The 25,497-nt window shown below is 24.4% G+C and overlaps 1 protein-coding gene across 2 annotated transcripts; it reads left to right on the forward strand.

Annotated features, from left to right (window-relative positions):
* Positions 1-1,700: 1,700 nt before the first annotated feature.
* Positions 1,701-25,149, forward strand: LOC113556360 (putative phosphatidate phosphatase). 2 transcript variants are annotated; one of them, XM_026961247.1, is made up of 6 exons: positions 1,701-2,041; positions 21,945-22,102; positions 22,223-22,437; positions 22,626-22,746; positions 23,930-24,103; positions 24,654-25,146. In XM_026961247.1, the coding sequence occupies exons 1-6, from the start codon at positions 1,987-1,989 to the stop codon at positions 24,801-24,803; spliced, it is 873 nt and encodes a 290-aa protein (XP_026817048.1). In that variant the 5' UTR covers positions 1,701-1,986; the 3' UTR covers positions 24,804-25,146. The 2 variants fall into 2 exon arrangements, with proteins under 2 accessions (XP_026817048.1, XP_026817047.1); XM_026961246.2 differs by lacking the exon at positions 1,701-2,041 and adding an exon at positions 14,423-14,676 and having other exon boundaries at positions 24,654-25,149.
* Positions 25,150-25,497: the final 348 nt, after the last annotated feature.

A 25,497-nucleotide genomic window follows, 5' to 3' on the forward strand; every position in this document is an offset into this window, starting at 1 on the left:
ATAATTTGTGTCAAAAACAACTACCCCCCTAAAAAAATTAATGTTATTTTCGCCACATCTAAAAATTAATTTTGGTAATTTGTGCCACATAAAACTAAATAAAAGGGCATTATGTAGTCTGTACCAACTTATACTTTAAGAAATTGTAATTTACGTTATTATTCACCTTTTATTCAAATTGTAATTTACGTAACTTTAAAATAACTAAACAGTTTTTTTACAGATAACATATTGTATTTTTAATCATTAATCAATCAAGTTCATTTTAATAGTTATTCTAGAAAATTATAAAAAATTATTAAAAAAGTGCTAAAAATGTATTAAATAAATATAATTTCGATTATTAAAAAATATATAAAATCAGTCATATATGTTATAATTTTATAAATACATTATATTAGTATCCCAAAAATTTTTAAGTTAAAACTGTAGCACAAATTACATATTCCGTTTCTTTTCTGACGCGGCGCAAATTACCAAAATTAATTTTTATATATGACGGAAAATGTTATACTTTTATAATTTGGCACAAAATAACATTTCCCTTTCGCTCACCACCCCTCTGGGGAGAAGAGGTCAAGACTCATCTTCGGTCAACACCGACCTACCTGTGATCTCCGCCTACGCATCTTAAAATTTAAAGTTGCATCCGAATTGGTTTCCATACTTGGAAATTTACATCCGAAATGATTTCTGATATTTAAAAAAAATGGAAATTGTAAAATATGTGACGTAGTTATAATTTAGAAAATTCAAAAACATTTTTTATGTTGATATTTGAAAAAAGGTTTATGCTGAAATATAAATTTAACTACTTTGACCAAAACAAAAGTCTCGAAAAAATAAAATTATAGAAAAAATGGTAAATTTCTAGATTATAGTAATCATGAAAAATATTTGTTTTACATTTTTACCTTGTTATTATTATTATTTTTATTAATTATTGTATTATAATATTAATACTAATAGGTATGTGATTTATAATGACATCATAAAGTATAATATTGTATAGTCTGTATTTTAAAGAGTAATTAATAATACCTAATTATAGGTAATATTAAAATGACGTTGAAAATTGAAAATTGAAAATTAAACTAGTATGATGGGAATCTTGGGAACCAATTTGAACGTTTCGGAATCAATTATGGAAATTTAATGCCCGATATTTAAAATATAATAAATAAATGAAAGATAAAATATATAAAACTTTTTTTTAAATAATAGAAAGTTTTAAGTATTTAATCATTAACAATTATTATTTATTTATTTTTCAGTTGCCATAACACTTATATTATATATGAAAGATGTTAATATTCAACACTAAATTTTTTTTTATAAACAATAGTAATACCTACCTGAAAAGATTTTTCTTTTTTGATAAAATTATTTTGTTATAACAATTATACAACAATATATGTAATTAAATATTATGTTAATGTTTACTATAAAGATAAATAGTTATTAATTATTAGAATCTTCAATCTTAATAACAACATAGTTATATATTAATTAATTGTTATTATTTTTTATTGCTAGCTGTTATTCGTAATTAACAGTTAGACATGTTCATAATAATAATTGTCGTACTTGATCAAAACACATGTTTGCTGAAAAAAAAGTGCTACAATAAATATAAACTATGATAACGAAACGCATAATTCGTTTAGTCAAATACTCAAATATCATATTCTATAATGACGTGTACTCGCGTCGCGGTCGGTTGTTAGTATGGTATTACTCCAGTATAGTAAGTAGTAACGTAACATCATCGCGTGTGCCATTCTCTGGGGAACCATTGAATCGAACTGTCGTCAGACCAGCGGTTTCGTACCTTTTGAATTTACGCTATCACGTGGTGCTAGAATTTAAATTGTAAAATACAATAGTTAGACGGTGAATTATTTTATATTCAAAATACTTCTTGAATGTTCGTTTAATAATTTTCACTAAATTTGAAGTTTTCGATTACTTCAATAAATTATCAAAATGTTCAGTCAAAAGCATTGGATATTGTTTCTCGATTTCGTACTACTAGTTCTGGGTAAGTAAAATGTATTAGTTGTGTATTGTCATATTTTATTACAAAAGAAATACTTTTATTGTATTCTCTGCCTTTAAATGTAACAATTATAGTTTTTTTTATATAATATAGATTTTGATCATAGATATATTTTTATTTCTATATACAGTTTAAATGTGTATTTATCTTGAATATAAGTCAATAAAAAGATAATTTGTTAAAAAGTACATTCTTTTTAAAATATACTACGCTGACATATTCATTTTAAAAACTACAAAAAAAAACATTTAAACCAAAATAATTTAAAAATTTTCTCCATCAATTTTATTCATAACTAGGCTTTAATTAAGTCTATTAGGAAGTTTAAAAGTAATCATATTGATCGTTCATATTATTTTAGCACTTAAGTCAATTTAAATTGTTATATTTTATGTTAAAAGTATAAACAATTGATTAGATTTTATTTTTCAAGGTTGTTATGGCCGTGAAAAACATGCTAAGCTTTACGACCTCACAAATTAAAACTTTTATATTGTGCACTTTATATTCGTATTTACATAAATGTTCAATATTCAGTAATTATGAACTATGTTTATATTATACTATGTTTGATATAACACTTGGACGAAGGATTTATTTTTATGTTTTACTATGATATTTAATAAATTAAATAGGTATACTTAATACTTATTAGTAATTAGTATTTACCAATTAGAGGTGTATAATATACAGCCGTACGAGTGTTGTTAAGAAGATCGGATTATTTTTTTGCCATACTTAAATCTAAGTTGATAAGTTTGAAAAATAAAAACTTATACGAAAGTTTTGTAGAACACGCGTGTCTAGATAATTTTACCTGAATAGAGCGTGACTATTAACAATATATCCCCCTCCCCCCCAGAAAATAAAATTATGGTAATACCTATACCTATCATAATTATTAGTGTTTTTAAAGGGCTAAAACAGGCGTGACTCGAGTAGTTGAATGTTACACATTTAGAATTAATTGTTTTGAAATAATTAAATGTATTTAGAACAAAAGCCGTTGTTTACAGTTTAATCATTTAATAAAAGTATTGAAATAAATATAATAAATATCCACACCAATAAACTATGTTCCAAAGTAAACTAAAATATAAGCTACAAGAATACAATAAATACCTACTTACTAAATGTTCCTAATTATCCCTCTAATTGTGCAAAATACATATAAATTAATACTCTGAAGTCTAAAGTGTAGAAATGTATAATAGATAGGGACTAGGTAGATAATTTAAAATGTAATTATGTATCTACATTCTACACTATCAATCATAGTTCATAAATTAAACTCATTTTCCATATCAAAACATTTAATATTTATTACATGTTTTATTTTTATCAGCTTAAATCTTAAAAATAAAACAAAAATGTATAAATCGTTTTGCACTGTACAAATATTATTAAATAAATAATTGCCTTACTATGATTTATCCAACTAATATCCACAAAATTCTTTGTTTCAAACATAATATAAAATATATAATATTTATTGAACTATAAAATAATTTTGAATATTAAATGTACCCATAAGCTTTTTATTTCGAATTCGTTCATAAGTTTATAGGCCAAAGACAAAAGGGCAACAACCCTTGAAGTGTTGGAAGACGATGTGCGTTTGTATTGATTTCGTTTGCAAAATAAAAAAAAGAAGAAAAAGAAAAGATGTAATTTATTTATTTATTTCTATTGGCAATGTTCCAACAATAAAATTATTTTTGGTAATATTATTCAGGTTCAGTTAACTTGTTTTTTTCATTCATGTTACAATTTCAATTGGTAAGGTATTAGCTTACAAAAATAAATATTTATTTATGTTTCATAAGATAATACGTAAACATTGGAGTAACATCTACATTGTGTTGTCCCTACATATTGATTGTTATTACCAAGGAAAGAATTTTTATACTTAATTTTTTTTTATTTTAATATATTGCAATAATGTTTTATTTTTTTCTATTTATTGAGAGATTTATTTTTAAAAATTTCAATAAAGATTAATTGATTTTAATCAAGAAATCATTTCTATTAACGATTTCATACATCAATTCAAACAGTGCATCATTCTAACAGTGACGTTGATAATGCATTACGTCAACAATAAACTTCCTGCATTTTAAATGATTTTAATAGGTATGGATATTCATGACGTATTGCATATGACGTAGAGAGATAGCTTATGCATATGAAAAGGAAGTAAGGTAAAACCCATCCAGGAAAAGCAAAGGGTCATGCGAGTAAACCAGCATAATATGTGTAATTGGTAGTAACGGATTGAAATAATAATTACTGTTATAGCGCTATATTATTATTTATGTATTTATTGGCCGGATATCATTGTCTACTGTATAGTAAAAACAATATATTTGTGCAGTATGCACATTGATACGATGTCGAGGGCTGAAATTAATATAACTAGTCATCAATAATTTCAGTGTGTAATATGTAATAACCAATAGAATAGTTAATTGTATTTGTTACAATAATATATGTACATAATAAAATACAAATGAATTCGATTTTTATTTAATAACATATATATATAGGTAAGTACTAGTATTATACATATATAGCTTTATGGTTATAAGTGTGAATTTAATTTACGTAGATGAACGATGACAAAAATGCCTGATGAAAAACAAAATGTAGGTATTAATGTAATCAAGTATAATTTAATAAGTACTTATAAATTATAATTACTAATATTAGTTGGTAGGTATATCTATTGCCTGACAGTTTTAATTCGTACTTCACAGTGATTAAACATTAAAGATCAATGTATTTATAAGTAGGCGCAATTACTAATTATATGTTGAGAGTATTTTTTTCATTATAATATTTCAACTTTTAAATAGTTATTAAGTATAAGTAAATTATCAAATTAATGTACAACTATTTAAAATCAAAGTCATTGTTGTAGTTGTTCTACGTATCTAAGCCTAACCTGTTACCATTCGATGCTTCTATGGACCAGTTATTCAGCTTGCCTACATATATGATAATATTACATATAGGTATTATTATGATGTGCGTATAATAAATATCTAAAAACGACAGCAAGGTCCATGCAAGAAATGAAATCATTAACACACCTGCAAGTCAATTGAGACTTAATTAACTGGCTTTTAACAATATTATATAGGTATACGTATAAGTAATTATCACACAAAAAAATAAGCTTGATGTATGTTTATTTTTATATATATTACAGGGGAGTAACTGTATTGTTGGTTAATTATTAATGAGCATCGAATAGTGAATACATGTCGTGGAGACGAGGAGTAAAATCTATATGAACTATAGAATGGACATTTTGATGTATTATAATACATTATTGTCTGTGCGTGTATTGTTAAACTGAAGATCTAATGCGATGATAAACTGTTTTTTAAGTCCCTTACAATAATAGCAAAAAATGAAAATTATTTTATTTTCATTCACATATAAATATTATATACGATTATATAATATTTATTTTGTATTCTATTGTAATATTTTTTTAATACGTATAAACAGCTCTCAAAATAACCATAACAATAGAAATGAGATTTTCGTCTAGTTTAGCTTCATTTTTCTCGTTATGTCGCACACAAGTTATAAACATATATAATATAGATGTATGTAGAGTGTAGACGTCATTTGACAATACGATTACAATACAATATATAATGACAACAATGGTGACTAAAAATAACTGGAATATGGCTATGGCCATAAATATCAAAATTCAGCCACAATAGGAGTAATATTGTCCATGGACCATAATATTATGTAAATTTGAATTATCTACCCTACCTGCCCATAGGTCATACAACTGCACAAATCTAGAGGAGAATAATTACGTTTAGATAGATGTATACAATAATAAATATATCTTTGTTAGAATATATATTATTTGACTATAATGCAATGATTTCTTAAATTGTATTGCATTTGAAAAATAATTAGAAGCTAGTGTTATTTTCTGATCCATTACAGAATTTATAGATTCAAAATAAATAAAAGTATATAAAACTTAAATAAAAATATTAAAAGTAAAATAATAAAAATAATAATACTGATTAACGGAATACAGTGTATTTATATTTAAATTGATGAGTATTTTTTTTACAATAATTATTATAATATATTAAAAATCAAATAATGCTGTTAAAAATTTGAAATCCGGTTATTCTCTACAGTTCACTTTACTGTCATCTCGTCAGTGGAAATATTAGTTAATTAATAATTAAAAGTCCTTCGCGTAAATTACATAACTATATAGTGTATAGCTATAGCTAGATAGTGTCGTACCGCCGCTCGTTGTGTTTGCAAAGTGATAAATAATTATTTTTTTAATTATTCATTAAATTTAAACATTTGAGATCTATATTTTCTAAATAATTTGTTTGTAATGGTCAATAAAAGTTGTTTTTTATACAAACTAGTTTGATTTATAGTGATATGATTTATTTATAACAAAAATCTGTATGACCTTTATATAGTTCCTGGTCTCTTCCATTGTATTTAAGGTTGGTGCTGGTAACTGCAAGTTTTTTTAACAAACAGTTCAATTTCAGTTTCCTAAAATGTTGAAAAAAATGCCAATAATATACGAAAAATAGATTTCTAAGATATCGCAGTAATCATAGATTTATTTTCGAAACCTCTAAGAGTTATTTTTCGAATTCGATGTTTTATCATTGTATCCACTTTGTTTATTCAGTTTCTAATTTTATCTTAATGCTTTATATACACATTATGGCGTTAAAAAATGAGTCTTAAATAATACTGTTAATGATTCAATATATTTAAATGGAATCTTAGTATAAATAAACAAAAGGATTAATAAGTAAAGCATTTTAAGAATAGACTTGTAAATATTACCGTTAATTTGACAGATCGTGAAATATACGTAGGCATTAATTCCATAGTAATCTTTTATTTACATTGGCATTTAGCCAAAATTTTAAAGATTGCTGTTTTTAACTTCTTTTCAAATTTATTATGCAGATGAGCAACAATGTAAAAAAAAAATAATTGCCATACGTAGGTATACCATTTATATAATTATAACAAATAAATAATAAATAATAACCAATAGTATATTCCAAACAATTGATTAGAAACAGTTGCGAATTTTCAGATGTTTATAGAACAACTGAACATCATTCCCATGCATAACATAATATCAAAAACAAATTATTACTATAACTATTTCATATACACATAAAAATAAAACTAGGTACCCATACTACCACAACATAGCTATTGACACCTGCCGTATTTTCCTTATTAGTAATCAGTTATAAAAAATTATTTTACTTTTTACAGAATTATTAGAGACATTGATACATTATATTTAAGTATAATTTGTTAAAAATTAACAGGATTGTTCAATTTTCATATATCAGTAATAAGGTGTGCCAAGTCATTATAGTTGTAGGTATGATATAATTATAATCATAGCATTATTCATTTGTTATTAAAGAATAAAAATCAATAGACTAAACTATAGATACTAATATAGTAATATACTATAATATATTCTAATGATTCTATTATAGATAGGTACTAAAAATTGTTGATAGCTAGTCAAGAAAAAACTTGGATTTTGATGCCATTTTTTCACACCTGGATTCGAAATATATGATGAATTACTAATGATTATATTTTAAATATTTATATAATTATTAAAGTAGTAGAAAGGTATATATACGAAACTAGACATAACAATATTAATACAAATTAAATCTACACGTGGTTTGTATTTTGTTATTTTGCAGTTTTACACTATGTTCAAATAGTGGTAACCTATGTTCGTATACCTAGTATTTAAAATATCTACTTAAATACAAATAAAAATATATTTTTTATCTAGATATTTTAAGTATTGACAATTTTTATTACTATCTATAGATTGTTTGTATGATTATTAAATTAAATAGTATTTATAAACTTCGTCTTCTAATTTCTTTAATGATATACCTATTATCATTATGATTTTTAACTATGAATAATTTACTATAAAATGCTTATTGTTTACAGCAGTAATAAAATTTAATTTCTAATTACTTTTAATTTAATCTAATTTTTGAACATTTGTTTTTTGTATTGAAATATATAATATTATACATTATTTTTAAATTATATTTAAATTACATTTTCAATTCAAAATAGTTTGTTCAATACTTTTTGAATAGGTATTTAAGTATTTTTAAAGTCGTTTTATCATAGTAATCAAACTTTTATCATTTTTTCAACATTCACTTTAGTGGCGATGGGTGTTGCTCGTTTGTGGTTATTCGATTTGGGAATAATGAAATAATAATAAAATTAAAATACCCTCTTGTCATTGGCGGAATTTATCACTTTAACACATATAGCGGCTTTAGTAGCAGTTTACCACTATACGTATAGTTGAGTTAAAATAATACGCGAACATCGTATATATAATATGTGACATTACTCGCGGGTGTTGAACTTGGAGGGCACGAGGCGTCATGGCATTGACATTGACTCGAGGTAAAGTCAATGTTAGTCCGTGAACATGATCGAGTTCATAAATCCCTGCGTGTAGGATGATCATTGCACATATTAATAAATAAAAAAAATTGTAAATAATCGTATATAATGTATATACGTAAAATTTTATATACAGTGATTTTTTTAAACACATTTCATTCATTATTTTATTCATTTATTTTTATTCTAAAAAAAACGATTATTATATATTCTATATTATTATAATTTATAGTACTTTATTTTTTTCATAACACCTAATAAGCAAAATAATTTGGTGATTTTCATAATTTATGAAAATTCAATTTTTCAAATAAAAAATATATTATTATTATTAAAATATTTTATTTAAAAATAAATTAATATGTGAGTGCAAAAATATAGTTTTATAGTCTAACTTTAAAGAATATAATAAAATATATTTTTTTAAAACACCTGCAAAATTGATTGGGATGACGAGTTTTTAGCTGCTATAAAGTAGAATCACCTTTTGTATTAAATACAAGTTGGATACAAGTTTATACACTGTAAATACTCTATTTCTTAAATACCTGTATAACAGTAATGAGGGCAGAAATTATGTTCACCCGATTCCCGTTCATTCAGCAGATCGAATTCGGAAAAAAGTGGTATATGTCTGTCTGTATCTACATAAATTACCAATTTTCATTATATAAACTAATTGCCTAGCTGCCACGTTTAATCTTCGAAATCTATTTCATTAGACGCATATTATCAATAACATACTTATGACATATTATATTCACGGTGTCAATTGTACCAAGTTTTTTAGACTGCTTAATTATGAATATTGTACCAAGAAAATATGAACATGTAATAAATGTGAACTCGAACAAATAAAAAATATAATTATAATAAGATAGGTACCATTTTTTCGATTTTTTTATTTAATTATGAAACATTCAGTTATTATAAACAAAACAATACAAACTAAAAAGGTATTATACATTAATTAGGTATATTAAAAATATGTTAAATATAAATAAATGTTAAAAATATTCACGATTTATATACTTACTCGTACATATATAAAGATAATTTGGAAAAAATTTAAATATTTTATGTATAGCTCCTATAGTCCTATAGATAGATAATATTATGATATTTATTAGTGAATATTCAATTTTGATCAATTTCTTATTTTATTGTATGTAATAACTAATAGCAAACGTTATGTGGTGGCGTAATCGATATATTATACGTATCTCGTAATATAATTCGGCGCAATTGATGTAAATTGACCTTTTTGAATCTTTATTTTATTATAATCTCTAATTTTTTTACTCGCAATTTTTGGTGCCTGTCTAAACTAATGATTATACAATACTACTACTACAACTATTAAAATATGTATTTATAAGTACACATTTTCTTATTTAAATATTTTTGATAACATTAGATTATTATTTACAACTACCTATATTTATTATATATTGTCTCCCGATAAATGTATAATGAATAAAATTGTGTGTGTTTGACCCAGAACATGTACGAATGCAATTACGTGAAATACGTATATGTTTTATAAACCAATCGAAACTATTTTTATAATCTATATATTTGCAAATCATATTCTTATGAAAGCTATATACGCACTGATCAAAACCATAAAGAAATTATTTTAAAAATATTATAAAATCATTTATTATTTATTATAGAGTTTATTAAACTACTTGTAATTTATTTCCAAGGTAGATATATATTCACCTTGTTGATGTCTTATTAAGTTTACAGTATACGTAAGTTTAAACCAATATATTATCCCAATTAAAAATTAAAAATCAATTATATACCTCACTAAAAATTAAATTTCAAAATTAATATGGATTATATTTGTAAAATATTAGTTTTAATGTGTATATTTATACATATACTTATATTTGAGTAGATAACAGATAAATATTATACATGAAAAAAGTTGAAAACTGTATCTTAATTATTAAGATACAAATAACAATTATTAAAAAAGTAATTTAAATTTTAAAAAATCAAATTATTTACCTACGACATATCCACTCAAATAGATTATAATATAATTTTTAATTTTACTATATTTATAAGAATATATATGTATACCATACAATATTATAATTTCGTGATTTGTATAAACATTTTTAGTAATACTACTAATACTTACTGTCAATGATAATAAATGATTTATGTTATTGACTCGCTTTTTTTTCAATTCGTATTATATGATATGATTTGATTAAAATTATTCAGTATTTTTGTGATACGCAACCTACTATGTTCTATGTTAAAATGAATTCTTTTATTTAATTTAGTTTAATAATAAAAAAAATGTTATTGAAACAATGATTTGTTATTTTGGTAGTAGTAATAACGATGATTTCATTGTATTAAATTTAATTTAATTTGATAATATTTAGTTTTGGACGCATTACTTAAATTTTAAAACATTAAGAGGCCAAAATTAAATACATTTAAAATCAGTTTTTAATTTTCTACGTATATTTTGTTATTGTAGTATTAAATTTATTATTATTTATATCATTGATTTTATAATTTTCTTTCGTTAATGTTAAGTTCTTATAACGAAATTATTTATACCTTAATTATATAGTCAGTGGCGTACGCAGGAGGGCTAACGGGCTGAAGCCCCCCCCCCCCATCATAGACGGTATTATAATTTTTGTTTTTAAATCTACCCACGGTTTAATATAGTATATCTTAAAGTGTGTATTTACCCATTTATCACAACCACGGACTAAGATTATATACCTACAAATGTCTTAGTCTGTGATTACAACCATAGTCCATTAGTCCATAGATAGGTTTCTATAGTCTATGATTACAACTGAATTGATGTTACCAACAATTCAAACATTGTTAAGCCAGTTAACATTCCGATAGTTTTATATTTAGCCTTAAACAAATATATTTTTTTATTTTTTTTTTCATTTAATATTTTTTGGTTTATTGTATGCTTAATTTAAATAAGAAATAAAAAAACAACTATTTTATTTTTCAAGCCAAAATTCCGTGACAACTGAGTAATTATTTACTTTCAAGCTCCCCCTACCCATTTTAAAATCCTACGTACGCCATTGATTATAGTTAATAAACAAAAAAAAATATGCTAAAATATTTAACTAATTTTTCAACGTATATCTTTATTGTTTATGAGCTTTATCATATAATATTAAACATTTATTATAGTAAATATTCCCTAATACCTATTTAATGAAGTACATAATTATACCTTTGAACAATAAGAATAATAAGAAGAAAAATAATATTTCTTATGTTCACATATTACATAATGAACTTACCTTATTATGTAGCTTATTTGAATATTATAGTTTTATTGAAAGTATATATTTTCAATTGCTAATTGCTATAAGAACATTTCCTATATTTATTCGTTTAATTAAATTTTAATCGTTCGTTGAACGTTGAACTAGAATTTTGTGTTATTGAATTTCGTACTTTACGTATAAGGTATAACAAATATTTACTCTTATTGCTGTTTTATAAATTTATGATTTGACTAATCTAAAATCTTCATTTTAATCGCCATTTTTTTTTTAATTTTCCATAAGAAAGTTGAAAATATAATAAAATTATGTATCAAGTATATAATATTATATGCTATATTATACATTACAAAATCCGTAAATAATATATAAATTAACAAAACAGGCTGTGATAAATAAGCATAAAGAATAAAGAAAAAGAAAATAAGAAATATGTTAATTTATATAAATTTTTACATTAATTATTTTATTTAAAATAAAAAAATGTAAATAATATTAATACATAACTTATTATTAAGTTTTAATCAAAATCAATTGTTTACTGGTCGAAAGAAAAATAAACATGCATTATAATATAGATGTATAATAAGTTATGTACCAAAGGGCAAAGGCATATTGGTCGACACTACATTATCGATTTCTTTCACTGTTTTCGAACTTCTGTATACATATTTAATAGTGTATAAATAGACATAAAGTATTTGTTTTGTTTATAATAATAAGACAATTAAATAAGAAGCCCTTTTTAAAAAAAAATTAATTATGACCTTAAATAATAGAAAGCAGATATAGGTTAGGATATATATTATGGGCAATATATTTAAATGTTCAATATTTTTTTCACACTGCACTTAACAATTACCAGCGAAAATAAGTTTCAAAATCAACACACATTTTTTTATGTAAGCCAATGTTTATATAGTATTGACATTTTAAGGTCGTGGACTCGTGTGAGTACGTACTATGCAGTGTATGTATTATAATATATTATTATGGTATTGACGTAAAGACGTTAAGTTATATCTATTGACTATTTATATCTATATAGCTGAAAACTTATAATTAATTTTCTATGTATTTAAATATTATTTCTTTACTTAAAGAAGTTTTTAGTGCATATTTTTGGATATTTATGGGGTTCTTCTTAATTAAAAAGCTTATTTATCGATTTTGAATTACTTCAATACATATTTGATGACAAAATAAAAACTTCGTTGGTTATTACTTATTAAAAACGATTTTAATCTTGTGATGGTTGTATCACGTGTATCATGAACAATTAATGAACGTTGATCGATTGACCGACAATAGTCAATATAAAATAAATGGTTAGAATAATAATAGATTTATTTTATAATATGTAGGTAGTAGATATATCTATTATTTAGTACTTACTAAACGACAAATGTACCTTACATACCTTCATTATAAATTTATGATAGATTTGAAGATTGAAAAAATTTTAAAATTAATATTTTTATATTTTAATTTTAAAGTATTGAGTTACATTTTAAACTTTCTGTGATTTTTTTTATAAAATCATTCAAACCTAAGATTTAAAATATCTATAATTAGTACATATTTCTTTGTTTATCAAACACATATTATTGTTACCTCAAGTGCATATTTAATTGCGTCTTAGTTTATTTTTCGAGTTTTAAATTAGAACCTTAAGATATAACAATCGGAAAATCACTGATTGGCAGATATCATGTGACAAGAATACATTTAATTCAATATTTTCAACTACCTAGCAGATTTCCTATCCATAAACACAAAATGTAATTTATCATCCGTATACATATTATATTCTATATTAAGATTATAATCAGTGCGATTTCGCGGGGCTTTATATTCAATAATTATGCAAGCAAAATAATTTATAACGATATAATGACTATATTCTGATGTAACTATGTTAATGAGTAATGACATTTTAGTGAAATAGTTTGAACGTTATTATTTGGTTCATAAACCGCCACACCGGGATTTAATAAAATAATAAAATCACATCGCATTGTGATTTGCGATAAGTGCGGACGTACACCGGTAGCATATTATGTACCTTAATTTTACAATATACATCCACACGTAAACTATGTAATGACCTTGATTAAGCTGTTGTACAATACCTAGATAATATATTATACACACATCATACATATATATATATCTTATATTGTTTTCAATTTTAGACACGAATACGTTAATTTATGTCTCCCTGTCTCTCCCAACCAGATAAACGTATATATAATATACATTTGTGCAGTGTCTACCTCTACTTGTATAATATTATGACGTTCTATTCACAACGTAATGTAATGTAATGTGCATACCTAGCGTAAATTATTTTTTTTTTTTAGTCACGTTATATTCCGTGTTAGAGAGATCAACGACGGCTGCATTCGACATGTATTAACAGTTAGTCTCGGGTGTGTGACTATACTGTGACTTGTTTAAAACTGTGCCGGCATTATAATAATATAGGTTGTATCTATATCTATTATCTATCTACTTATTACTCTATATAACTAACCTGGACAATCGCGGTCAGGTTATCGATCCTTCATACTTCGTTTTATCTATCCTTTTTCAGTTCATACGTTTGTTTTCAATCATAATTACTAAAACAAAAAAAAAAACCAGTGTATTTTAAATTAAACCATATATTTGTTGTTTTCGTTTTCGTTTTTTTCTCATATTATTATATTAATCAACTTTGTACTTACCACATGGAACGTAAAAGCCAATTCGTGTGGCTGCAGTGCAAAGAACTCTTTCAATATTTGATTTCCGTAAAAATCAAAACGTATGTATGTAAGTAATCATGACAATCTTATTTAGTATAATAAAAGTAGGTATTTAGTAGAAGTCAAAAATAATTCATAAATTATATTGCCTGTATAAATTTAACTATTATAATATTATACAATATACACAATAATATTGTTAATACAATAATTATATATCAGAATAATGTCTTGATTTTTTTTTTATTAAAATGTAGTAACAGTAAGATAGATAAGTGAGCCAAGTGAGATACCTATGGTAAATTGGTAAATATTTCATAATATCTACTTAATACTTTCGCATTACTTTCTATCTTAGAACACCGGAACCTAACTAAATATAGTGCTACCAACTAACCGATCGTCTACGTACAGTGTCGTAGTGATAGTCTGTTACACACACTTATTATCTCTCGGTTACATGGTAGATATTAAAATATAGTATAATAGGTAGATTACTGACACATTAAATTGATTTCTGGAAGTGATAGATTTAACGTAATTTTTAAATAAACGGAGATAATTAAATATCCACTTAGACTTAATGAACTATTTTCTAATATTTTTCAATCAACTTTAAACTTATAAAAAATATAAACGATGATATACATTATTGTTATGTAATATAAATTTTACATTTTGAAATTCAATCCAAATAGTATTTGAACCCCGCAATGATAACAATTATTTTAATCACATAGGTATCAATACTGAATAATACTTAATAATCCTACCAGTCACTGAATTATAAATTATTAGGTTAAAATAAATGTAATTGATGTTTTAAAATTAATAGAAGATATAAACATACAATATTTATGAACAGTGGTGAACATTGAAAGTAGCTTGGGAGACTATCCAAATCTTAATAAGTTCTTCGAATAATACACTACTTCACAAGTGATATCTATTTATTTATACCTTATGATTAATACGATGTCATAGGAAACTATTTAATACATTTCTTCTGACTTTCTCCTAAAGGGCTGTACTAAAATTTTAACAAATTACAAATATCAGGAAGCTAAAAATTCCCTACTAATAAATGTTCAATAAAAATATAGAAATACTATAATTTTTATCATTAGTTTTAATATAAAGCTATAATATACTACCTATACTCTGTTATCATTAGTTTTCATACAAATTAAGTAACTATGCCGAATCGTATATAAACAATCGCTATAAACACTAAATAAATCAATAGGTAGCTATAATGGCTCCCTTAAACATGATTTAGTGGCCTATGATTGGTCCATTAAATTTAAGTGAACCATTAAATTAATCAATTTTTATGCGACTCGATAATAATCCATATAATGCAATCATTCGACAATAATTTAATGTAGGTACCTACCTAATATTAGGAAATAGGTAAGCAATTGATTTGGTATGCAGACACGTGAATACGTGATTTACAATATTATGTATTTATCTATTCTATGATATAATATAAAATAAATAAGTGCTTATTTTATTATTGAGAATTAAATTGTGACATTATTATAATCATAATAATTTGTATTAGTTGTTAAAATTTAAAATTTAAGTGTACTTAAATGATAAAATAATAAAACCCCACTACATATTTTTTGTATATGATTATTGTTTATGTAAATGTTATTAATTATTTATCAACTAATATAATTCGTATAAAATATATAAGTAGGTACTTCTACAGTTCTATAAATTCAAAACATAAACCGTGTATATTTTGTCGAAATTTAGATTAGTGTATATATACACGTATACAGTATACTGTATACTGTTGTATAATTACTACATTAAATAAACCGTAAATATTAAATTATAATAAACAAACATGAAAATGCGTAATTTTATTATTATAATAATTATTATTTTTAATTTTATAAAAGTTTCAAGATTAACTAGACTTTTTTACATGCATAGAATTCATATTCATATTTTTTTGTAGGTAGCATAATTAATTAGGATTTATATAAAAATGTCTATACATTTTATTCAATTATGAAAACATCACAAATTTACATGAAAAAAATGCATAAAGCTCCTTCTATAATAGTGTGAATTTTAAACATCACTGTTACTGCGTACATCATTAGTTGAAATTTAGCATTTAGTTTCATAATCTATTCACTGGTAATTTGATCAACTTGAAGAGTAGATAGACATTTTTATATTTATTATTTATTTCAAGTTAAATCAGTTACTTCGATGTGCAATATTTTTATTTTAATACATAGGCTAGAGAATAGGAGGTATGTATTATATACCTACAAATTATTGATACAATTCCCGTGGTGAGCATTAAAAGGAGCAGAGGAGGCGTTTTCCAAAGACGTACATTTTTTCGGAGAACCACATTTTTAGAGGCTTTAAAATAGTATATTAAAATTAAATTAAAAATTTTTCACATACATAGTTATAGTAAGTATAACAAATAGCAATAAGACATAATTCATAAAGTATATTATATTTATGAAAATATTTTCAAATTGGTAATATTATATTGGCTATACAAAATTATATTGTGTTAAAATATATTTATATCATCACAGAAATAAATAATAACAATGTACCTTATTGAAAGACTGTTGGGGGATTGTAATATTGTATTGCAGTATACATACGGGCGCCAGTTTAAGGAAAAATTAGGCTTTATTTATAATAAGTTATGACGCATTGGCGATACGTTTCATTAGTTATTAATTATGATTTATAACTAAACTAGTTATTGAGTTGGTGATTCAGTGAGTGGTATTTTATATTGCTGTGTTTAGTGCTGTCACGGTGAATTACAGGATAAGCGAATCATTGCACTTGTAAAACTAATAATATAATTTTGGTTAAAATTTCATAGAAGTTTAAATACCTCCATGTTAAAAATGCAAAATGTTAGAAAAAATAAAAATAGTGTACTCTGGCTTGTAAATAAAAACCATTGTAAATGCTTGTATAATATTTTAATTATAAATTAAAAAGGTCAAAGTACTGATAGTATATATTTGTATTGTATATCAATCTATATGATATTTCTATATAAAGAAACTTTAAAAATTAGTTCATATTTTCTTCTATGTAAAAAAATAGTTAACAATTAATATAATAATATTACAAAATCTATATATAGGTTAGGTGTATATATAAAAGGTTATATATTTATAAATGTATAATTGGTATTTATAGTTACTTCACTATTATATAATATTCATATTATAGATAAATTTCCTAATGCGCATCTACTAGTTACTACCTACATAATATTATTATGAGTGTGATAATTCATAGATGTATTTTTTTATTAATTTCAAACACTTTTATTTTTAATTAAAAATTTAATATAAAGATGATAATTGATAATCCATACTTAATAATATAAATATTTCATTATAACATGTTAATTGTAATAATATAATATGTGATTCATTTATTTGTTAAAATAGTAAAATTTTCTCCCATCCCCCGACTGTTTTTGGTGTAGTAGGACATTTTACTCTCAATATATTTTTAATGCAGACATCTTCCTCTATTTTTTTAAAAAGTTAGCTATTTAATAATATTGTTTATAATTTTTTTTTTTTAATAAAATCTAAATATGTTATTTTTTTTTTCAAAAATATAATAAATTATAATTTTAAATACAATTTTGAATTTTTAATAAATATAATAGGTAGCTAAAAGAATGACTACATAAAATATGAGTAATAATTAATAAAAAATGGCTAAAAAGCAAAAATTACGACATAAAATGATTCATTTTGTAAAAAACATTTGATCTTGGCTTATAAAATTAATAATTAATAAATAAATAATACCTATATTTTTAGTAGTTAGTTTGATAGTCAAGATGGGTTTTAATAATATACTAGGTACATATCAAAAACTTGGTATTAATATTTATTTTTATTAAATAATAAGTGACAGTTTTAAGCACTGATTCAAATGATTTAATACAGTTATTTTAAAATGGATTTGAGTAGTCCATGTAAATTGTTTATCTATCCTTATTATCCTCTATATTATTATCCTATGATTATTAAGTTAAGAAATTTTGTTTTGAAATCTTTATTGGAATTTCAGAATTGTTTATTTTGACTTGAAAACGATTTTTTATAACCCAAGGGACTAATGTGAAGATAACGTAGATAGATTTACTCTCATTTCTTCTAACTTGCCATTTTGCATACTTTACTATATAATCTACATATACATTTTGTATACGTGAGTTTGCATATTTTTGACGCGATATCTGAATGTTGGGGAATTGAATAAATGATTGCTTTATAGTCCGTATAATCAGCTACCTTAGTATTGGTAATAAATTGTTGAACTAAAATAAATATATTGAAAAATAGCGAGGAGGAAATATAAACAATATAGTTGTTTGAAGGATAACATATATTGTATTTTACATATATGAACAATATTGTTGCCTAATCTTATTGCAAAATCACTATCGTAGAGATTTAAACGATAAAATATAAGAAGAGGCAACAATAAAGTTTGAGTAATAGACCCATGGACTGAGACAATGATAATTTGTATAATTATTGTATAGTCTGCAAATAAGAATATATAATATAGTACTAGCGTGATGGTCTCAGAAATTAAAGTTATCTATAGTATTTTTGTTTTATAATAGATTTAAAAGTTAATTTGTAAAAAAAATAGATGGATTAGTTGCAAATAACTGTTTAATTTCTAATACAATAAAAGCATCAACAGAGTATATAAATACCTATCTATTATTATTATGTGGTTTAATTTTGAGTTAATTTGTATTTCGCTTGGTTTATAGTGTTTTTTCTTATAATTTGATTATTTATATTCTTGAATGGTGATAAACATAAACTGATAAGTTTTTGTCAGCTTATGACAAATTAATCATCGATGACGACATAATGTTATCTATGACCTAAAGATCACTGTATACTATTGATTTGATAAATGTTTAACGATATCGTTTTGAGAAAATACAACCTTTACTAATTTGTATCGAAAACCAGAATAATTTTACATGAACATTTTAAAATGCTTGAAATATTTTTTATTTATTATTTTACCATCTCAATTCATAAAACAATTATTTGTATAGTATAATACTATTTAAACAAAACAAAATTGCATAATAAATAAGAATTCATTATACTCGTGTGCACCATCACTGCAGTGCATGACAATATAAACTGCAAATTATTGTTTTACCAAGTAAAGATGATAAGACGTATAAAGTTCATTAATTTATTACAATACTATTAATAACTTAACAATATTTTAGACGTATTTACTATACATACGTCATATATTATAAACTTATATAACGTGTCATTCGCTTATTCTACGAATGTGTCTAAAATCCAAAAAAATACCAGTTAAAACTATAAGAATTGGATAATTAGTTCAGAAAGTAAGCATGTAGCAAGTAACCAATGAGGAAGATAAAGAGGCTTAAAGATAAAATGAGACTTAAGTCTCCGCTCTCATAAAAAAAAAAGTCAGATGTTTATATTTTGAAAATGAATTTAATTTTATTTAATATTTTTTTTTGTCATCAAATATTGAAGCGCCTCCCAAAAAAACCCTAAAACATTGGATTTATTAAATACTACAACAAATAAATAAGAATTATGACTTACCATTAAAACGTACACTTATAATCGCGTTATTACGGGTATCTACTAGAAAATGTATAAACTACTGCTTTTTATTGTTATGTGCTTTATATTATATAATCGTTATTTCGTTAACCTACAATAAATAATTATAAAAACCAAGTAAATCAATTTACTACATATTAGGTGTCGAGTGTACCTCGTCATTGAAAAGGTCAGTGATATGGGGATGTATTAAACAATTAAACTGAATTTCAATTATAAATCATTGTATACAAAAACAATTAAGAATAGACAATATTTCTTAACTTTATTTTATTTCTTCCGATTATTTTGAAAATAATGGATAATTTTTTATTATTGACTTCCCCATTTTTTAGTACTACGAAGTAAAATATAATATTTCTATTTTTTGATTTATCATTTTTTTAAACGTTTCTTAAACAATAATAGTACCTACATAACATAACAGTGATAACAGTATTCATGTACTTTAATAGGTAGGTATATGACATAATATTCTAATATAGTAATATGTACCCGTTATAGAATAATAATAAATTTTATCTTATGCTGATAAAAAACATTATATCGTAAACATTGCGTAAATACTTCGCGTTTATTAATAGTATTATTAATTACTGAAATTCAAGCCATCTAACCTGTGACTTGTGAGTGCTATTGATAAAGGTATATGAGTAAAGTCATAAACTCATAACATACAAGTGCTTTTTATAGGTCTTCCTTAGGACTTATGTTTCATAAAACATCCTAAATAAAATGTACAATTATTCATAATTAGTAGGTTTCGTGTGTACAATATTATCAATATTCATCATTATATTTCATCCAATGACACCTTTAACAAATGTATTGTGGACTCCACAAATCAATAATCATCGAGTCTTTACAAGCCAATAAGCGCATTTAAATTACATACGTTATACGTGTAGTATACCAAAATTCTTTCGTAGACGTTTAAATATACGTTATATACGCATTACACATCACGATACGTCAACCCTTCTTTGTATGAGATATTTTGAGCTAAAATCTAAATTTTTCCACTTTCACACCTCTTTAGAGCGATATGCCGACGTTATATAACTATCAAATGGAATAGGATCTAAATCGTGTTAATTTTATACTGATATTATTTATACCATTTGTAGGTAGTACCTACTTACAGATAAACTATAATATATAAAGGATAAAATACAATTTGAAAACAATAAAGGCTTAAAAATGAAAAATTTCTAAATCTATAGAAATATTTATTTTTACTATGTATAACATAGCAATTATTTATAGACTAATTAATATCTATATATACATAACAGTAAACATAGCCTGTAAAGATGTCGGGTGTACGTTAATGAGTTATAATCACACATATATAAGTTAAATAGAAACGTTTTATACGTATAATTGAAATTTGGAACTATGGTACTCACCGAATTTAAACTATCATCGTGATTCGTTATACATTAGAAAGAAACAATTATTAAACCAAAAGTCAGTTTAGATTTTAGAATCATTTAATGTATTATAAATTGTAATATTCGTTTTTTTCTTAAAATAAAAATATAGACAGGTTAGTCTTAATCGATGAGTCTATTTTTTTAATTATGGATATAATTTCATACTGATACACTGTACGTTGTTGACAACACATCTAATATGGTATTTTATTTGTTTTTAGTTTTGATCGCAATGGGTTTGGTAGAATTCGGAACTATTCCACACTTGCAAAGCATCGGCTTTTCTTGTGGCGATCCTAAAATAAGCTACAAATACAAGGGCGATACGGTGGAGTCTCATGTGCTTATACTGGTTACACTCATAATTCCATACTTGGCCGTAAGTCAAAATAACTTAACATTTATGTGTGGTTTCACAAAATATTAAAACATACATAAAGTCATATATATAATAATATATATTATAGAGATTAATAAATATGATTAAATATGCACACAGGCAATGACTACCGAATACTTTGCTAAAGAAAAAAACAAATTTAATTCCGGACGGTATGAATGGTTTAAGGAATCATTGCGGTGGTATCGGCAATATATCTTAGGACTGATATTCGTATTTTTTATAACAGACGTCGGTAAACTCCTGATTGGTGAACCTAGGCCACATTTTTTAGACACTTGTCATCCTAAAGAAGCCGATAACTGCACTAATAAGTAATTATCTATCTATTATTAAAATACACTACTGTAACTATTAATGTATTAGCCGAATTAATATATTATATACATAAATACCAAACATTTTATTGATCCAAACAAACCTATAATCAATAATACTTTTCCATTGTTTAATATCGATATTATATTTAACATTTTAAAACAAAATTTACATATTAATTTAGGTATATTGATCGTTATACATGTATGAATCCAAATGAAAGCACTTATATTATAAGAGATGCTAGCAAGTCATTTCCATCGGGCCATGCTTCCATTTCAGTGTACGGATCAATATCTTTGGCCGTAAGTATAAAACTTTATATGAATAAATTGTCATTATATTTCTACTCATAAAATATTAATAAATTAAAATTTCATGATTTCAAATTGTAATTATATATATATATATATATATATATAAGTGCAGGGCAAATTAATACTACTTTTCTGTACAGAATGACATAGGTGTCAAAAGTCATCTATAATGGATGTATTAAATTTGAATTCAATGATAAATCATTATATACGAAAAACGATTCTGAACGAAAACGATCTAGGATATTAGTAATTATATTTATTTCATTAATATCCACTCCATGCATCTAAACTTTAAATATAATCTCGTTAAATTCGATTTTGTGTGCAATGATTTAATGAATTCAAATTTATCGATACGTAATGACAAGTGCACTTGATAGTTGATACATACAACTGTGCAGATTACGGAATTTATAACATAGCAGAGCTGCAGTTACCTATACTTTCTCCCTTTTTTCTTTGATAATGATTCATTTTTTTTAAGTTAGTTAACGCATTTTGTTTGTTTATTCAGTATCTCGTATTTATGTACATTATTGTACTAAATTATATTTTTTAATAGATATATCATTCTTTATTGCGTAATAGGTATAATAAAATAATATGTGTTTCCTTCATATTACAAACGTACAAGGTATATAATACAGCGAATTTGCGTTCAACAGAATCGTTAGGTGTTATTAACCTATATTAGAATCAATTGATCTTTTCAATTGAAATCTGTCAAACTTAAAGGTAAAATATTGTTTGTACATCAGTTTTCTATATTATTTCAAATGTTGTACAAGTAACGAGTAAGTAAAATTACAATTTAAAAATGCTCATAACTCACTCAAGAATTTAAGTATATCATAAAAACCCGACGTATAAATAGCACGCAGATAATTTTCTTGCCTTTAATTTTGATAATAAGTCAAATATTCAAATAACTTTAATATAATGCTCACAGCACAAATTTGGTTCTGTTGAACGTAAATTTACTATGTTGTACGTTTGTAAAATGGAGACAATACATGCATCAGTGTGACCTACGATTTACCTTGAGCCCACGCTTTGCCCTTAGTTTATTCGTATTTATTTGATAATATTTTTATTGTTGTATTGTTCCAAGTTTCTAACGATCTCTAGTCTTTACACAATATATTATATCATGTTGTTGCTTTTACAGTGGTATCTACACAATAAATGCAAATCGCGTTCGATGCTGTTAATGCCAGTTTTACAGGCGTTGTGCATACTTTGGGCCATGTTCTGTTCTTTGACACGAATCACAGATCATAGACATCATTGGTGGGACGTGTTGGCTGGTTCGATCATTGGAATCGTGATCACCACTTACATTGTGAGTATGAAAAACACTAAAATTATTATAGGGCCCTACAGGAGAAGGAGCTTAGGAGATTTAACCCCCCAAATAGCCCGATAGCCCAGCAAAATTAAAATTGTATCAGACATTTTAATACTGTTTTTGGTTTTGATTATTTATAACAACCCCCCTTAAAATTCAACCAATTAACCAACTCTGTATAGGACCTAAAGCTAGATGACTTATTACTATTATTTTTATTTAGTTTTACATTTTAATTTTATTAATCATATTTTAATATTTATTTTCATTGCATATAAATTAGAATTGTTGATACCTACTAGGTAAAGGTAGCAAAATAATTTTGCATGAATGACATTTACCACATGCCCATGTGTAGAAACCTATATTAACATTACCTGAAAATAATAGCAGTTAACCTTTAAACGCTCACATTGAAAAAATAGACAATTAATATACACATTTTATATCTATAAAATAAAATCTTGCTAGAAAATGTTTCCAAAAAAAAAAAAAAATGTTTAATTCATAATTTATCGATTTTTTTTTTGTGTGTGTTCACCAGAACGGATTATTCGATAGACAAAAAAACGATAACAAATCACATTCGACAACTGAAACCTGGTCCAACGAGACTACGGACAACGGATATTTTACTGCAGGAAGACTCTTAAACGTCGTTCCTGATGGTAAAAATCCATCTCTGAATTTGTAATTTTCGCCAAACTGCAACTATGTACACATAAAATACTCACTTTATATATTTTTACACTGTACAGCATTATTGTTATTGAAACGAAAAATTATTTGTTAATATTTAAACATCAGTATTCTCGCTATTTAATTGTATATATTTATATTAAAATACATATTATTACTATGTAAATTACATTAGATATAGAAATGCGTGACAAATTAAAATTTTTAGAAGATGCGTAGTTCGCGCGTTTGATCCCATTATTTTATACATTTACCTAAACCTATAATTTTTAACTATTTTTTAATGTTTGTTGACGTGTACATATCACTATTATAATAATGTAGTTTTAATTTACTAATTTTTTTTTCATTAAACCATAAAGCGTAATATGCATATAATACATAATACATATTATAATATATTAGACGTGTATAACATATATATATATTTTTAAATTTTAAAAGTGTTTAATAAAATAAAACCTATTTGTATAATAATTAAGCGCACTTTTATTAATATCCGTCGTTTACTCGTGTAACAGTTACCCAGTATATTTATTTACATTATGTTAATTTTAATATAATATCATTTGTTACTATTAAATAGTAGTCAATAAATAACCGTGTCACATGGTTATATTTAAATAGGTATACTTCACACACGTAGTTATTCTATAGATACGTGGTAATTTTATTAAACATTTTTTTTA

Source organism: Rhopalosiphum maidis, chromosome 4 (genome assembly GCF_003676215.2).
Source record: "Rhopalosiphum maidis isolate BTI-1 chromosome 4, ASM367621v3, whole genome shotgun sequence".
Classification (NCBI taxonomy): Eukaryota; Metazoa; Arthropoda; class Insecta; order Hemiptera; family Aphididae; genus Rhopalosiphum; species Rhopalosiphum maidis.